At 42.6% G+C, this 17,598-nt stretch overlaps 2 protein-coding genes and 1 long non-coding RNA gene across 3 annotated transcripts in view; 1 reads left to right on the forward strand and 2 right to left on the reverse strand.

Moving 5' to 3' along the window:
* The window catches only part of LOC132596851 (uncharacterized), a 69,125-nt gene extending 65,119 nt beyond the window's left edge, over window positions 1-4,006 (reverse strand). The window contains exons 1-4 of the long non-coding RNA XR_009563003.1: window positions 3,789-4,006; window positions 2,635-2,708; window positions 1,821-1,954; window positions 708-924 (exon numbers count right to left, since the gene is read on the reverse strand). This is a non-coding gene — a long non-coding RNA (uncharacterized lncRNA). The remainder of the gene's footprint in view (window positions 1-707; window positions 925-1,820; window positions 1,955-2,634; window positions 2,709-3,788) is intronic.
* The window catches only part of FBN1 (fibrillin 1), a 252,069-nt gene extending 242,164 nt beyond the window's left edge, over window positions 1-9,905 (forward strand). Inside the window, exons 63-65 of the mRNA XM_030842674.2 lie at window positions 3,906-4,137; window positions 6,693-6,867; window positions 8,610-9,905. Coding sequence (XP_030698534.1) covers window positions 3,906-4,137; window positions 6,693-6,867; window positions 8,610-8,999 — 797 coding nt within the window. The 3' untranslated portion in view covers window positions 9,000-9,905. The remainder of the gene's footprint in view (window positions 1-3,905; window positions 4,138-6,692; window positions 6,868-8,609) is intronic.
* DUT (deoxyuridine triphosphatase) overlaps window positions 4,389-17,598 on the reverse strand; it is a 148,948-nt gene continuing 135,738 nt past the window's right edge. Inside the window, exons 10-12 of the transcript XR_011377243.1 lie at window positions 11,862-11,937; window positions 8,576-8,772; window positions 4,389-4,559 (exon numbers count right to left, since the gene is read on the reverse strand). The gene's annotated coding sequence lies outside the window, so the exon portion shown is untranslated. The remainder of the gene's footprint in view (window positions 4,560-8,575; window positions 8,773-11,861; window positions 11,938-17,598) is intronic.

Below are 17,598 nucleotides of genomic sequence, written 5' to 3' on the forward strand. Positions count from 1 at the left end.
CAATCAGCACATGAAAAGAGGCTCAACATTGTTAATTATTAAAGAAATGCAAATCAATACCACTATGAGGTATCATCACCTTACACTGGTCAGAATGACTATCATCAAAAAGTCTACTATCTCCAAAAAAGTCTACTATCATCAAAAAGTCTACATCTGGAGAATGTGTGGAGAAAAGGGAACCCTCCTGCACTGTTGGTAGGAATGTAAATTGGTGTAGCCACTATGGAGAACAGTGTGGAGGTTATTTAATAAACTAAAAATACAGCTACCATATGATCCAGCAATCCCACTCCTGGGCATATATCCCCAAAAGATGAAAACTCTAATTCAGAAGGATACATGCACCCCAGTGTTCATAACAGCACTATTTACAATAGCCAAAATGTGGAAACAACGCAAGTGCCCATCAACAGATGATTGGTTTAGGAAGATACATACACACACACACACACACACACACACACACACACACACACACACTGGAATATTACTCAGCCATAAAAAATGTAATATTGCCATTTGCAGCAACATGGATGGACCTATATAATATATATAAGTGAATCACTTTGCTGTACACGTGAAACTAACACTATTGGAAATCAACTAAATTTCAGTTTTTAAAAAGTGGGAAGAGGTTTGGGGGTTTTGATGCCCAGAAGATACCAGTTCAAACTGGTCTCATATTTCTTGGGAATTATACTTACCCAGAATGAGCACTGCATTGCCTTGGGCCAGAATGGCTTCCCCAGAGCCATGCAGAGCAGATCTCTTGGACCAGCCCTCCCTGGATCCTTGCTCCTAGGCAGCCAGAAGTTCCCTCTTGGAAGATGGATGGGTTTATAGGGTAAAGGGCCACGGATATCATTGCTTTCTAGAAAATATCAAACTTGCAGCTTGAAGTTGGAGCTGACCCATCATGACCTATAGGAAATTAGTAAAGGAAAGGCTGTTCTACATTTGGAGTTCTCCCAGTGGCTCTCCCTTAACACCACAGCTAAGACACACTATGCGAGCCTGATGCTGGAAACTTTGAGTTTAGAGGACAGAGTAAGTAGGTTTCCATCTGCTTTTAAGGAGTGTCTTTCAGAGACTCTAATGCTATTTCATTCAAATTAGAATTGTCTCCTTTTATGAAAAGAGCAAAACCCTCACCAATTTAAGTAACAACTGAAAGAATAAAACAAAGATTTGGGCGTGTAGAAAAATTCCTTGTGGAGCCATTTGCTCCAGGGTGCACACACAGGATGAAAAAGGTCAGGAAAAGTGCAAAACATGTTAAACAAATCATGGTATTTGTATATTGATAGAAAGGGTGAGTGCACAAACAGATTGTTTTCAAGCTGTAAACATTGAACATTTGCCAATTTCTTATCTTAATCCGTGCTCCACTCTACCCCATCTCTCCAACCCAGATAAGCAAGTTTAATTTAAACTTATTAGATTCTCAGGGAGGAAAAAATGTAAAATAAAGTAGAAAAGAATGTGAAAAGGGGACAGGGAGAGTTCTTGACAGGAATAGATACTCCAAGTTAAAAAGAGAGATACTCAAATTTAGAAAGAACCTTAGCAATGATCTAGTCTGATCTGTTTCCTAACATATCAATCCCTCTCCAACCTAGAAAGGTACTCACCTTCTCCCAAGACAGCCCAATCTATGCATAGAAAACTTTAATTTTTAGAAATATCTTTTTCATAAAGGATGAAGCTCTTCTCCCACTAACTCCTAACCACTGGTCCTGTTTCTGCTCCTTGGAACAAAACAGAATAAATCTAAGCTCTGTATTAACAGGTCTTCCCCACATATACCCATGCCTTACCTTAGAGGTTTTATCAGCCAGAGTCTCAGCAGGTAACAGATGGCTGAGCCCAACCAAAAGCTCAGGATACAGGAGAGGAGCTTGTGGATGCTCCATTCCGATCAGCCTTGTAGAGCCGAGGGCAGGCGAGAAGTCTGGAAGTGGATAAGCAAGGCAAGGAGAAGACATTCAGCCCAGAGATATTCCCTTCACCAAAGCAACTACCCTCGGTTCTTCATTCATCCTGGATGCCCATGGTCTCCATTAGTTTCTATCACACAGCTCACCTCTAATTTAAAATAAGGGGAAAAAGAACACAGATGATGGCATATTGAATCATTTTGTTTTAGGAACCTTAGAACCTAAGTGACCTTGGGTGGGTACTTGAGAGTCCTTGGATATAAAGGATCTCAAACAGATGCATAGCTAGGCACTGAGCCATAGTAGGCAGCTCAACCAATAGCTTTCTTATTGTATATCTACTCCTTCTTCTCTCTGTAACTACATACAGGCAAGAAGTGGGGGGGGGGGCAGGTCGAGAAAGGAAGGGGGAGGAAGAGAAGGAAGAGAGGAAGGAAGGGTGGAAGGCAGTCTGAATTGTGTGTGTGTATGTATGTATATATATGCAAGTATCCCGCCCTCACTGTTTTTACCCACCTGTTCTCCTAATTTAAAAAAAAAAGGTATTTCCTTAGAAACAATTTTGTTCTTGAAAAATGAATCTACCTCAGCCAATGAAAAAGTAAAAGAGAAAGGACCAGTTTAAGTGTGGGTGAGTCTTTTGAGAGACACTGTGATATGAAGGAAAGCACGTGAGTTTTGTAGTCAGACAGACCTGGGTGTGCATCTCTGCCCTGCGGCTGCTGCTGGGAGATCTTGGTGGGGCTTTCTGAGTCTTGCTTTCTTCACCTGGAAAATAGGGATTTTAATACCTACCTCTGTGACTGTTAGGCAGGTTAAGTAGATGGAGTGAAGTACCTAGTATCCCAACTGTCATACAGTAGGCATCTAGTAAGTTTTAGTTGCCTTTCTCCTCCTCTCTTCCATTGGAATTAGGTATTTGCTAAGTGAGGAGAAGGTCAGTCACATGCATTCATATGAACATATGCCTGAAAATGGGCTCTAGCAGTTAAGAAATGTCTTACCAGCAAACATCCGTGCTGCCCTACAAAGGCAGGTCTACAAAAATATATTGGAAATTTCAAAAAAGTATACATCAGACATGATGAGAAACTTGAGGGGTTTCTTCCCTTTGAATTGATTTGTTAAAGTTAGATTTCTTTTTCCTACTTATTGCCATCAGACTTGGCCGGTCCCTATCTGTAGCTAGTTCTGCAGCATCTGTGTCTCTTGTAGGTTTTCCCCAATTATTGCCTGTGAAGTCTGCACTGAATCTGTTCCAGCCATACTTAGCTTTAGACATGGCCCAGACTCTGGGCAGGAGGTGGTTTGGATAAAGGGGCCCATTCAGAGATGGGAGCAGACATACCAGAAGACACTACTCATCCCCAGGGCAAGCACCTGGAGGCTTTTATGGACTTTTGAAAATGAAGTCCTAGTGGGCCGACACTTCCTGCAGGGTGTCAGCCCTTGCCAGCCCTACTCATCCTGAAAAAGGAAGACTGAGAAAGCAGCATCCAGGAATATGGTTCATCTCTGCTGTGGAGATAATCATCCTATTAGTGGGCACTTGTGAAGCAAAGGTGCAAAGAACTGATTCCTGCCCTCCCACCCTGAACCCTGAACCTTAGCCATGAACCATCCCCACGTTCTACACGGGATGCTCCCGTAGAGCAGAACATACAAGTATTGGCTTCAGATGAGAACTGGAGTCTGCTGGTCCTCAGAATGCCACTCCCTAATGTATTCTGCCTGGTGCACTTGACCTCAGAAACCACGTTCGCTCACCATATGGCAAGAGACCACACCTGTTTCCACATCTTTGTCTCTTGTTCCCTTTCCCACCGCAGCCACCTCTGCCTGTGTTACCTTCCCAAGAGCCTAGGGGAGGGCCAGCTGGCCGGCAGCAGGTGGCCTGATCCAGACACCTCCATAGCAACCTCTGGCTGGTATCACATGTGCGGTGTCTTCTGGTTTTTTCTGCAGATGAAAATGAATGCCTCAGTGCTCACATTTGCGGAGGAGCCTCCTGCCACAACACGCTGGGGAGCTACAAGTGCATGTGTCCTGCTGGCTTCCAGTACGAACAGTTCAGTGGTGGGTGCCAAGACATCAACGAATGTGGCTCTTCTCAGGCCCCCTGCAGTTACGGCTGTTCCAATACCGAGGGCGGCTACCTCTGTGCCTGTCCACCTGGCTACTTCCGAATAGGCCAAGGGTAAGCACTGCTAGCCATGGTCGTGGTTGGAGGCTTTCTCATTCATAACATAATTAAGTATATTTAATTCAAAATGACCTGTCCTAGTAGAGTAGAACCATACTTTTTATGATTCTTGAGTTAATTTCAATTAGTGCTGCAAAGGTTTTAGGTTATTTTATTTGAAAGGGGACATCTAGGTTTCTGGAAATTCACAGAATGTCAAACAAAATAATGAAATGACATTGTAAATACCTCGCTCTATGGCTTACCTGTCTCATTCTCTTGCTCTTCACATCTTGGTGGAAAGCGATTCATCTCTCAGGAAATACAGGGGCTGCGACCCGTGACAGAACTGGACTCAGGCTGCACTTTGCTGATGCAGCCTTCTCCTGGGGCAAGCAGGATTCTGTCTCGACTTAAAATGCCTTCTCATCTAGCTCCTGTTAGGATAAACCAAAAAGATACCTTTTGTGGAGTCCTTTACAGTTTTAAAGTGTATTTTACATTTCAGACTTAAATGTACATTCAAAATTGCCAAAAGAGCATTACATATAAGAGTCAAGAGAATTACTGTATTTTCCAGGTAGAATACTTCACCACATTGTACGTGTGAGAGCTGGGGCAGGAAAGATGCGTTTTTATTCTACTCAGTAATTTAAGAGTTAGTGTTAAGTTTTCAAAGTTTAGGTCTTCTTCCCCACTGAATTCATCTGGACTTGGTTGTCTCGGTTCTGGCTACTCTGTGTAGGAGCTCAAATTTTAACTTTTTAATTAGGAACACAGACATTAAATATACATACACATATATATATACACACCAACACACACACTTATATATACTCCCCCCCACACACAAAGTCACATATTCCACAACACACACTTACGTGTATATATCCAATTGTTAATTTTGTGTTCTTTGATTTCTTGACACACAAACATCAAGTGATTCATTTTGGGGTGTGTAGAAGGTAAAAGAATGTTTCATGGGAAGCACACAGAATGCCAGCAATAGGACTCAAATTTCCAGATGTTTGTGTCTGGCTCTCAGTAGACTCATTCTTTATAAGTTTAATGCCAGAACCATTTTCCCAGCAAAAACTGTGACACTTCAAACTGGCTTCTGGCCAGTGGGACTTTATAGTCACACTTCTTGTAAGTGGTGTTCCAGGGATATGAAAATACTGGAAGGAAGTTCTGAGAAAGGAGCCAAAAGCCTGTGAATTTGGGGTTTGCCTTCCAATAATTTAATCATTATGTGAATGCACTCACATACAGGATGAGCATTTATCATTTCGTCCATTTTATTGTTTCTGCACATTTCATGGTGCAAGATTAAAGGACAAGGAAATGTGTCGGGCTCAGCAGGATTACAGAAGATATTAGAAACCTGGAAATTGCTGCAAAATACAAAGTTTCTTCTTATTGGCATTATATTTTGAATCTTAAAGGCATAAAGGAACATGGGTTATAAAGAATAGATCAACTAATACAGAAAGAGAAAACGGTATTTGTTCTACATTATGGACCCAGTAGTGGACCCAGTAGTAGAGATCTACCCATTTATAACAGTTTGGGCTCCTCCGTGAGTCACTAGGGTGGACCCTACCCCAATGCAAAGATTCTTTTAGGATCATTCAAATATTTCAACACATTTTCAAAGAGGAGCCTGGTAAATACATTCCAAGTGGCCTATGAAATAGTAAGCAGAATAACAAAACAAGGTACTTGTGAAACATGCAAGCCTCCCTCCATAACTTGGCTTTAAAAACTGAAAGGCAAAGAAAAACAGCTGAACTAGTTTTCTCTTGGGCATGGGTTTGTTTATCCAGCCTCACATGAGTCAGAGCCAGTGGACCTAGTGGTTTTGAATGATTTGAAGCAATTTCCCACAGTTGGGCAAGCTTTGATACATGTATTTTATACATTGCATACCCTCAATTTATATCTAAATCAACCTCAGGTGTCACCTAGCGCTTTCTTCTTATCTCCAGGAGGAGCTTCAGCCAAAGTGAGAGGTCTGATAAGTGAGAGGATAAGTGAGAGGAGAGACTGCTCAGAAGCTGGAGTGGTGAAGGCTGGTGACAGCGGTGGTGGTGGAAGTGGAGGTGGCAGTGATAGTATCAGTTAAGCAGCAAGAGGGCAAGGAACTGAACAGTGATGTCTCATCCCTTTCTCACTCATGTGGAGCCTGTTTCATAAAAAGAAGGCATTTTTATTGAACCTTCCGAGTCACATGGTCTCCCTCATCCTCTGTTCTTCTCTTGTTTCCACTCCCCGTTTCCTCCCCAGCAGTACAGCAAAACACCTGCCACATTTCATTTGGGAAGTGAAGGGACAAATAAATATGCAAAACGGGGCCTTGAGAAACAGTAAAAAGAAATCAAGTCAACCCAGGGAACTGAGAATTTGAGGCCAAACACCGAGGGCTTCAGTGTTGTTCTCAGAACCGCCGATCATCCAGTGGACAAATAATCAAGGACTGAATGTCACTAGGGAGGGGTCCAGGCTTCACCAGAACTCTCCCTCCTCCATCTCCCAATTCTAACGAAAAACATGTTTCCCTTCCACCATAGGCACTGTGTTTCTGGAATGGGCATGGGCCGAGGAAACCCAGAGCCACCTGTCAGTGGTGAAATGGATGACAATTCCCTCTCCCCAGAGGCGTGTTATGAGTGTAAGATCAACGGCTACCCCAAACGGGGCAGGAAGCGGAGAAGCGCAAATGAAACAGAGGCCTCCAACATTGAGGTAGGTCAGAAGGTGGTTTCTCCTGATGTCTCCTATTGCAGAAAGGTCCTCCAGATTCCTATGGTTTCCTCCAAGGGTGCCCCAAAGTGGGAAAAATCTCCCTGAGGAGAAAATCCAGACATTCCCTGAGCTCTAGGCTGTATTTTACAAGGGTCTGTGGGGCTCTCTGGAGTTTCTTGCTGCTTTTAGGGAGTGGCCGTTCGAAGGTTTTCACATACTTGCTCATTTCCTCTGTCTCGCCGAAAAGAAAGTCAAACACCCACCCAAAGTCTGCTGAAAGGACAAGGTCTGAGATCCAGGACAGCAAGTGGGCAGAATAGTGAAGTGACATAGTTCTCCCTACACAGGGATGACAAGTTCTGAAAGCTAGAGACTCCTCTACTGAAAACAGCCATGTGGAGTGTGAGGGAACTTGGATTCTAGACAAAAACAACATGGAGCTCAAGCAGCCTGGTTTTCTTTGCCTACGGCTGCTGCAGCCTTTCCGTCAACTCAGAAATGCAGATACTCACCCAGACCTCTGGCTACAGGCCCGGAGAATCCAGCACATGTGGTCCCAGAGAGGCAAGCAAGAAGCCAGTGAAAAGCATTGAATATTAGCAGATCATCAGAGCCAGGAAGTAGGTTCATAGGTGTGTCTTTCGGTGGGGATGGTTTTGCGTCACTGAATCAAATTGAAATAAACTGGTTCTTTCTTAGCATCAGTGCTGCAACGCATCTGCTGTGGTTTGGGAAATGACGGACTTGAGGATATGGGGAGGGGGAAGGGTAAGCTGTGACAAAGTGAGAGAGTGGCATGGACATATATACACTGCCAAACGTAAAACAGATAGCTAGTGGGAAGCAGCCGCATAGCACAGAGAGATCAGCTCGGTGGTTTGTGACCACCTAGAGGGGTGGGATAGGGAGGGTGGGAGAGAGGGAGATGCAAGAGGGAAGAGATATGGGAACGTGTATATGTATAACTGATTCACTTTGTTATAAAGCAGAAACTAACACACCATTGTAAAGCAATTATACTCCAATAAAGATGTTAAAAAAAAAAAAGCAAGCAGATCATGTGCAGATATCCAAGAAGAAAAAAAAAAAAAAAAAAACTCGAGTGTACATCTGAATCATCTGGAAGGCTTGTTAAAATGGATTTCTGGGGCTTCCCTGGTGGCGCAGTGGTTGAGAGTCCGCCTGCCAATGAAGGAGACACGGGTTCGTGTCCCGGTCCGGGAAGATCCCACATAACGCGGAGCGGCTAGGCCCGTGAGCCATGGCAGCTGAGCCTGCGCGTCCGGAGCCTGTGCTCCGCAACGGGAGAGGCCACAAGAGTGAGAGGCCCGCGTACCGCGCAAAAAAAAAAAAAAAAAAAGAAAAGAAAACGGATTTCTGGAAAACATCCGAAGGGTTTCTGATTCACTAGGTCTCAGGTGACACCAAGAGCTTGCATTTCTAACAGATGCCCAGGTGATACTGATGCTGTTGGTAGGGGACCATACTTTGAGACCCACTGCAATAGAAGGCCGCCAAATACAAGTGATTTCAACTTTCTCCTTGACATGTTTATTTTTTAATATTATAAAAATGTGCCAATTTAACATTTGTGGTTTAAGCAGTATTTTATGAATACTCACTTTCAATATAGTATATACATCATGAGAAGAAAGTTGTGTTAGTGTGAGATTTGAGTCACTTTTTCTTTAGTAAGTGGCATATTTACCTTTTATTTAACACATTGCCATATGTCTTTCCAGGATCAGCCTGAGATAGAAGCCAATGTGAGTCTTGCAAGCTGGGATGTTGAGAAGACAGCCGTGTTTGCTTTCAATATTTCCCACATCAATAACAAGGTCCGAATCCTAGAACTCCTTCCAGCCCTTACGACTCTGACGAATCACAACAGATACTTGATTGAATCTGGAAATGAAAACGGCTTCTTTAAAATCAACCAAAAGGAAGGGATCAGCTACCTCCACTTCACAAAGAAGAAGCCAGTGGTTGGAACCTATTCATTACAAATCAGTAGTAGTCCACTTTATAAAAAGAAAGAACTTAATCAGCTAGAAGATAAATATGACAAAGACTACCTCAGTGGTGAACTGGGTGATAATCTGAAGATGAAAATTCAGATTTTGCTTCATTAATTCACCATCCAGAGACCAAATAATTAAAAAACAAAGATAGATAGGTAGAACTGAATTTTTCCCCCAATCAGAATCTTCATATTATAGGTACAGTCTTTCACCACGTAAATTGCTATAAATAAGCACTATTCTTGTATTACAAAAGCAAGGTACAGGTGACTACCCTAGTTCAAAACAACCACTTTCTCAGGCTTCTCATGTATGTAGCTAAGCTACCTTGTCATATGTGTTTATTTTTGAAAACTGGGACATGTATTTCCACTGGGGGTTGGCCATTCATGCTGACGTGCCATCCTTCTAGCAGACGTACAGGAATGTGCTTTCAATTTATGGACTGTTCTATTTTTTCAAATTGTAAAACTTTGCTTCTCCAAATACAAGTATTAGGTTGGCCATTTATAATATCTATTTGGTGCTAGTAAATTCTCAAACTAGATTTATAAATGCACTGTAATATTTACACAACTTAGAAACCAAATTACAAGTATTCAGTTCAAATACTTCATTAATTTCAATCAACCAAAGTTAGTCCAGTAGCTTATCTCAGTTATGAGTATAATACATTACATGTAAATTAAGTGTGTGTATACTGTAATCGTGCTATTTTTTATCATTGAAACATTTATAAACTAGAATAATAATGCCCTTAATGTGAGGGTTTGTAATGGTGCTTATTAAGACCAAAGACTTGTTAAATGTATACACCAAGTGGTAATGAAATTTCTGTGACTGGCCCACACATGCATGGAGGTCTGGGAGGACCAGGAAACAGCCTCAGCAGCCAGAGGATCACCAGTGCATCCTTCATCACACCTGTGCAATATGCCAAGATTACCCTCGGCCATTCCTGTCAACAAGGGGTCCATGTCATAAATGACACAATAAAACAGTCTCTTTTTTAGTGTACCCCTTGGCTTTGTGTTCTTGCATGGATGTGGGATTGGAGGGGCCATTCTGGAGACTAAATAAAGTCTCCTGAAATTAAACTATCCTGGATCTGTTAGTTACAGCATCTAAAGGTGCCAAATATATAACCACTAGAAGAAAATTTAACATATTTGAGTCAGTCCTTTGTTTTATTCATTCAAGACAGCGGAGTTATTTCTCACCAACAAGATATTTAAGACTGTAGCATTATTTCTAAAACGTGACCTAATTAATCCTGTGACTTTTAAACTACTAGATTTCAGTACTTAAAAACATCAAGTTCATTGTCTTAGAGCACATGCGTTCCATTATAAAAATTTATCATGCCCCCTCCCCTCAAATATACACAGCGCTGGCAAGCTTAGGCGTTCCATCCTTTTTTTCTCCCCTAAACATCTGTTGTTAGTCAGTGCTCGCCTAATTACAAAGGGATAATCCCAAATTGAATCCAATTGAATGCTATAACTCTTGTTTTCTGAATGTCATAATTTGAAAATGCTGTTTTATTTTAAGAGCAATATTGAATATTTAACAGTTAAGCTTGTTCAATTGATAATGAATTTTTAAAAGCCCTTAGGGCATTTAAGGCTAGTGAAAATAAAAGTGAAATGAGGTTGCCGCATGGAGAAGAAACCATACAGTACAAAGAATAGTCCTCTCAAAAATCTTCAAAGGGCTTCCCTGGTGGCGCAGTGGTTGAGAGTCTGCCTGCCAATGCAGGGTACACGGGTTCGTGCCCCGGTCCGGGAAGATCCCACATGCCGCGGAGCGGCTGGGCCCGTGAGCCATGGCCGCTGAGCCTGCGCGTTCCAAGCCTGTGCTCCGCAATGGGAGAGGCCGCAACGGTGAGAGGCTCACGTACAGAAAAAAAATATTCAGAAAACTAGGCTAATGAAGATGGAGTAGGTATATTCTAGAAGACAAAACCAGGGTCAGTTGGCGTAAAGCTCAGTTTAGCACTTAACCTTCCTAATTGTCAAGCTACCCATTGAGAGAATGTGTTTCCTTGCAATGTGGTGAGCTCCCTTGTCACTAGAGTGTTTCAGTCTAGGCAGCCAGTGGACAAGGATGCTTTCTTCCACTAACAGGCCATGAACATCTCAAAGTATTTTTTTTTAATTTATTATTTTGCCATCCAAAAACTTTTCATCTCTATTGAGCATCAGTTATGAGCGAGTCGAATGACTAGTTTGGAAGGGATTTGTACCTTGGTTAGGAAGTTAAAATGACTCTCTGCGCCTGTGGTTCTCTGATGGAGGTGTACTAAAATTGTTAGAGAAGAATATATAGCATATGGTAAACAACAGCTTGCAAATGGAAAATGTCTTTGATAATTTAACCTGAACTGCATTATATTCAATAATGGATTTTCTTTATAACAACAGAACAAAATAGAGTTGGCACAGAGTAGATCACTTTGATACTTTTAATAGTCTCAGTGCGGATTTTATTTATTTAAGAGCCAACAATTCTCAACAGCATATTTTCCGTGTTTCTGACTGTAACAAAACATTTTTCTCACTGTTCCATTGTAAATATTCCTCTTGCCGGAACTTTTTTTTAATTCTGAGATTTAAACCTGTACTTTTCAATTGTCTGTGACCTTTTGATTTTACTTTCAATGGTTCAAGAATTTGGTTTTATAAATCTCAGAAGCTTGAAAAGTCTTGTCTCTACCCCTCAAGCCCATTTCACTTGCCAATAATCATTTTGTAAGTAGGGTTGAAATGAACTCAGCTGGCCTTATGAAATGTTTAAACTTGCACAAACAACGACATTTTTGTTCAACAAATAGCACTTCACTCAGCCAAAATTGCTTTGGACATTGCCATTACAAATACTGTTCAACTTCAGAAATCATGTTTGTAAATTAGATAAGCCAAAATAAAGGACAGTTAGGTTGATATTATATTAGCATACTTAAAAATTACATACCTGTAAATTGTTAGTTTTTCTTTAAAAGTCAGCTTTGTCCACAGAATGTACTATATTCTGACTTTAACTGTAGTTCCTAGAGATAGGTTACAAACATAATTATTAAATGGTTTGAAGACACTGTTTTTAATGCTAGTAGATTACCGGGAGAAAGATTAGTTTTCACATACATTGCTGAAGACAAAATTATTTCCCCCTTACCAATTTTAAACACTTTGTCAAAAAAAAAAAAGGCAAACCGATTTACTTTTTTAAGCATTTTGATACCCAGTATGAGCCTAACATTATGTACTGTTAGAAAAGGATTCTCAGTATTACGAGTTTAGGGTTAGAGAGAAACAAGGTGTCTCTGAATTTGATTTTGCAAATTCCCATGTGTATCCAAGACTGGGTTCACTTACAAGATTGGGTCTCAATGAAAGGTTCTAACATTCTCACAAATGTTTTTATAAACATAAGGGTCTTGTACATTTGACACCTGACATACATTTGGCAGGACCTGGCAATGTCACCAAATCTGTTATTTCAACTAACTGCTAATGAATCCAAAATGTTTTTCTGGCAACGTCATAACCTCTTTTCAGGACATAGGCTGTTTTGCATCCTTGATGTAAGCTGGAATTACGACCTCTACAAATAGAGGTCAGTTTCATTTTTACTATTGGACAGTGGAAGGTGCCTTCTTTTTAACTGAACGAAGTCCATAGCAGGTAAGTGGCTATGATTTCCCACTAGCTCAACTCTCTGCTCTCTATCCATTCCACACAAATATTCACTGTCATTTTTGGTCTTTGCAGCTACTCCCATTTCATAAATCAATGCAGCATTACCCTCTCTAGTTCCCTTTTGCCCCTCAAGGGTTGGTTGTAGTGTCAGCTATGAGGCATCACATTCAGTATATTTCTAGAATCCTTAGCTTGAGTTCAAAGTTAAGCAACACTGTGGTAGAGACGGTTAGCAGAAAGCAGCTGCTTTTCTGGGTAACTTTCATACCCCACATGATGTGTTTTTTGAAGCTGTACTGAGACTTGGAGAAATCAGAAGAGGTCTGTTCCCTTTTTAATGTAAAATTCTCTCTGGTGGAGAATTACATCAAACCTGAATGATTTTGCTTTTTCTTTTCCTGGAAATGGAGACGTGAAAAAATCCCGATGATAAACACACATCCCATCAACCCCACCAGCCATTTACATAAAAAGGTCACAGTCCTGTATAGTTGTATCTGCATGGCAAGCTCTGTTCTGGGTTTCCCCAACAGCTCTGCTATGACCAGACCTATCAGGAAAGATTAACAGGACCCTGATATATCAGAATTTCAAAAGCATGACAGGCTGGATTGGGTTTGTGTCCATGTATTTTTGTTGCTACATGAAATCAACATGATATGCTATTCAGTCTTTCTGCCTCCAGCTGCACCAAGATTATCCCCCTTCAGTGTGTTCACTGCACCTGTCTACAGCAGTTCTGTGATCCAACTCCAGTGATCCTGTGTCTCAGGAAGGTTGCAAGTTCCTCTGAGGCCTGCTGCTTCCTACACACTTGTAAACTGACCACAGCAGGCTCTCTTGTGGGTCATTCACCACAAGCACTGAGCCCAGGAGTCAGTCTACTGTAGAACCAGCTCCCTAGGAGAAAACTGCTCTTGATCATGCCCACTCATCCACACCCACTCTCACAGGCCTCTCACCCACCAGGAGAGGGCATGGAAGCTGGGACACCATTCCTAAGGGCTCTCCATCTCAAGGTTTCTTTCCCTCAGGGTCTGCGATTCTTAATTCACAGAGTTCTGACCTTTCCTTATCATATCAAGAAAGTTTGCTGAGAGTTCAGTTCAGTCCTGAGGTCCTCGGGAGCACCGGATCCAGAGTCCTGACACTGTAGGCAATCTGGGGTCAGAAAACTGTGTTCAGGAGATTGGCCAAGATGGCCAAGTAGAAAGACCCTGAGCTCACCTCCTCTCACTGAAACACCAAAATCACAACCATCTGCAGAACAACCACTGATGAAAAAGACCAGAACCTGCCAAAAAAGGTCTACAAAAAAAGACATAAAGAAGAGACAGGTAGGAGGGGCAAATTCACAATACAGTCAAGTCCCATGCCCCTGGGTGGGAGACCCACAAACTGGAGAATTACATTGCAGAGGTTCCCCCAAAGGAGAGGTTCAAGCCCCTTGTCAGGCTCCCCAGTCCAGGGGTCCTGAACCAGGAAGACAAGCCCACAGAGCATATAGCTTTGAAGGCCAGCAGGGCTTTCTTCTGGGAGTCACAGAGGGCTGAGAGAAATACAGATTTCACTGTTAAGGGGTGTACACAAAATCTCACATGCTCTAGGACCCAGGGCAGAAGCAGTAATTTGAGAGGAGCCTGGGTCAGACATACCTGCTGATTTTGGAGAGTCTCCAGGAGAGGCAGGAGGTAACTACAGTTCACCCCGGAAATATGGACACTGGCAGGAGCCATTTTGGGGAGCTCCTTCTACCATGTGGACACTGCTACTTCCAGTGCCAATGGGGAGTCCTCCCTCTAGCTCATTAGTGCTAAGACCTGGTCCCACCCAACAGCCTGTAGGAGCCAGTGCTGAGATGCCTCAAGCCAAGGAACTAACTGGGTAGGGACACAGCCCCACTCATCAGCAGACATGCTGCCCTAAGACCCCCCTGAGCCCATAGCCACTTCAGGACGTGGCCCTGCCCACCAGAGGGCCCAGGACCCAGTTCTACCCACCAGTGGGCAGGTACCAGTCCCAGAATGCCCTGGGGCCTAGCCCTGCCCACCACAGAGCCTGCTCTAGCCTCTGGACCAGCCTCATCCACCAAAGGGCAGGCACTAGACTCATGAAAACCACCATCCCATAGCCCATCAGCAGGCCACACCCTGCCTTGCGACCAGCTGGACCCAGCCCTGCACACTAGCAGGCTCACACAAGCTTTGAGACACACTGGGCCCCATACCCAACCAAGTCAGGAACCACCTCCCACCACCAGAGATCCAACACCAGCTCTGCGACCTCTGAGTCTTACAACCAGACTCCAGGAACTGGCTCTACCCACCAGTAGGCTGATCCTAACTCCAGGACCCGGCTTCACCCACCAGTGGGCAGGCAATAGCCCGAGTCTTCTGGACCAGGACTCCACCCACCAGTGAGCCAGCATAAGGCCTGGGGCCCCCTGGGGTTCTGCAGTCAGCCACCTCATGGCCCACTCCCTCCCGCCAACCAGCGGCCAGCAGCCTCTACAGAAGGCAGGGCCTGGCAACCAACCGGACCAGGGTCGAACCAAGCCTACCAGATTGCCCACAGAGTCAGCCTACCACAACAGAAGGACCCACACAGTCCTCACAGGGGAGCCTGTAAAGCATATAGCCCGGTAACAAGAGGGGAGTGGGCTGCTGAGACACATATGACCTCTCCAACAAAAGGCCGCTTCTTCAAGCTTGGGAAACCTAACCAACCTACCAGACACAAAAATAAAAACAGCAACTTATGCAAAATGAGGCAACAGAGGAACATATTCCAGACGAATGAACAACAGAAAACCCCAGAAGAACTAAGTGAAATGGAGAGAGGCAATCTACCCGATAAAGAGTTCAAAGAACTCAGGAGACGAATGAATGCATAGAGCGAGAAGTTAGAAGTTTTTAACAGAGTTAGAAAATATAAAGGACAACCATATAAAGGATACAATAACTGAAATGAAAAATACACTACATGATACAAAGGAATGGGTCGACAAGCTGAAATGATACAAAGGAAGGGGTCAGCAAGTGGAAATCACTGATGCTGAACAGGAGGAAATGAAAAGAAATAAGGACCATTTAAGAGATCTTTGGGACAACATAAGCATACTAATGTTTGCATTTTAGAAGTCCCAGAAGGAGAAGAGAGAAAGAAAGGTGTTGAAAGCATGTTTGAAGACAGTAGCTGAACACTTCCTTACCCTGGGAAAGGGAACAGATATCCAAATTCAGGAAGCACACAGAGTCCCATACAGGTTAACACAAATAGGAACACACTGAGACACATGACAATTAAAAGGGCAAAAATTAAATATAGAGAGAATATTAAAAGCAGCAAGGGAAAAGAAATAAGTTATATACAAGGGAATTCCCAAAAGGCTATCAGATGACTTTTCAGCAGAAACTGCAGGCTGGAAGGGAGTGCATGATATATTAAAAATGGTGAAAGGGAAAAACCTACAACAATGAATACTCTACTCAGCAAGGCTCTTGCTTAAATTTGATGAAGAGATCAAAAGATTTCCCGACAAGCAAAAGATAAGAGTTCAGCACCATCAAAACAGCTTTGCAAGAAATATTACAGGAACTTCTCTAGATGAAAAAAGTCAACAACTAGGAAAATGAAAATTACAAAATGAAAAAGCTCATCAATAAAGGCAAACATACAGTAAAGGGAGAAAATCATCCACATACAGTAGTAAAACAGTAGTAAAATCATCTATACCCACAATAAGCAGTTAAGGGATACAGAAAACAATTAGCTGCAAAATATGTTGTCGAACACAGTTATAGAGAGAGGAGGAGTGTACAAATGCAGGATTGCTAAAATGCACTTGAAAGTATGAAAAGCAACTTAAATCACATATAAATATTTCTAAATATATTAAACCTTCATGGTAACCAAAAACTAAAAATTTATAATACAAATTTAAAATGTGGATTCCACATATATACAATGGAATATTACTCACCCAAAAAAAGAAACAAAATTGAGTTCTTTGTAGTGAGCTGGATGGACCTAAAGACTGTCATACAGAGTGAAGTAAGTCAGAAAGAGAAAAACAAATACCATATGCTAACACATATATATGGACTCTAAAAAAAATGCTTCTGAAGTTACAACGGGCAGGACAGGAATAAAGACACAGACATAGAGAATGGACATGAGGACATGGGGAGGGGGAAGGGTAAGCTAGGACGATGAGAGAGAGCGGCATGGACATATATACACTACCAAATGTAAAAGAGATAGATAGGAGGAAGCAGCAACATAGCACAGAGAGATCAGCTCAGTGCTTTGTGACCACCTAGAGGGTGGGATAGAGAGGGTGGGATAGAGAGGGTGGGATAGAGAGGGTGGGAGGGAGACACAAGAAGGAGGAGATATGGGGATATATGTATATGTATAGCTGATTCACTTTGTTATAAAGCAGAAACTAACACACCATTTTAAATCAACTATACTCCAACAAACATATTAAATAAATTAATAAATAAATAATAAAATGTGGATGCCAGGCGTGGGACACAAGATGGCAGAGTAGAAGGACTTGAGCTCACCTCCTCTCACAAAAACACCAAAAATCACAACTAACTGCTGAATAACCATCAACAAACAGACTCAAACCTACCAAAAACGATAATCTACACCCGAAAATGAAGAAGCCACAGTGAGACAGCAGGAGGGGGGCTTTCAAGATATAATTAAATCCCATACCCATCAGGTGGGCATAAATTACTTGAAAATAATTTATCACAGAGGTTCTCCCACAGGAGAGACAATTCTGAGCCCTACATCAGGCTCCCCAGCCAGGGGGTCTGGCATCAGGAGGAGGAGCCCCCAGAGCATTTGGCTTTGAAGGCCAGTGGGTCTTGAGTGCAGGACCTCCACAGGACTGGGAGGAACAGAGACTCCACTCTTGGAGGCACACACAAGTTTTCATGTGCACTGGGACCCACAGCAAAGCAGTGACTCCACAGAAGCCTGAGTCAGACATAACT

Source organism: Globicephala melas, chromosome 2 (assembly GCF_963455315.2).
Source record: "Globicephala melas chromosome 2, mGloMel1.2, whole genome shotgun sequence".
Lineage (NCBI taxonomy): Eukaryota > Metazoa > Chordata > Mammalia > Artiodactyla > Delphinidae > Globicephala > Globicephala melas.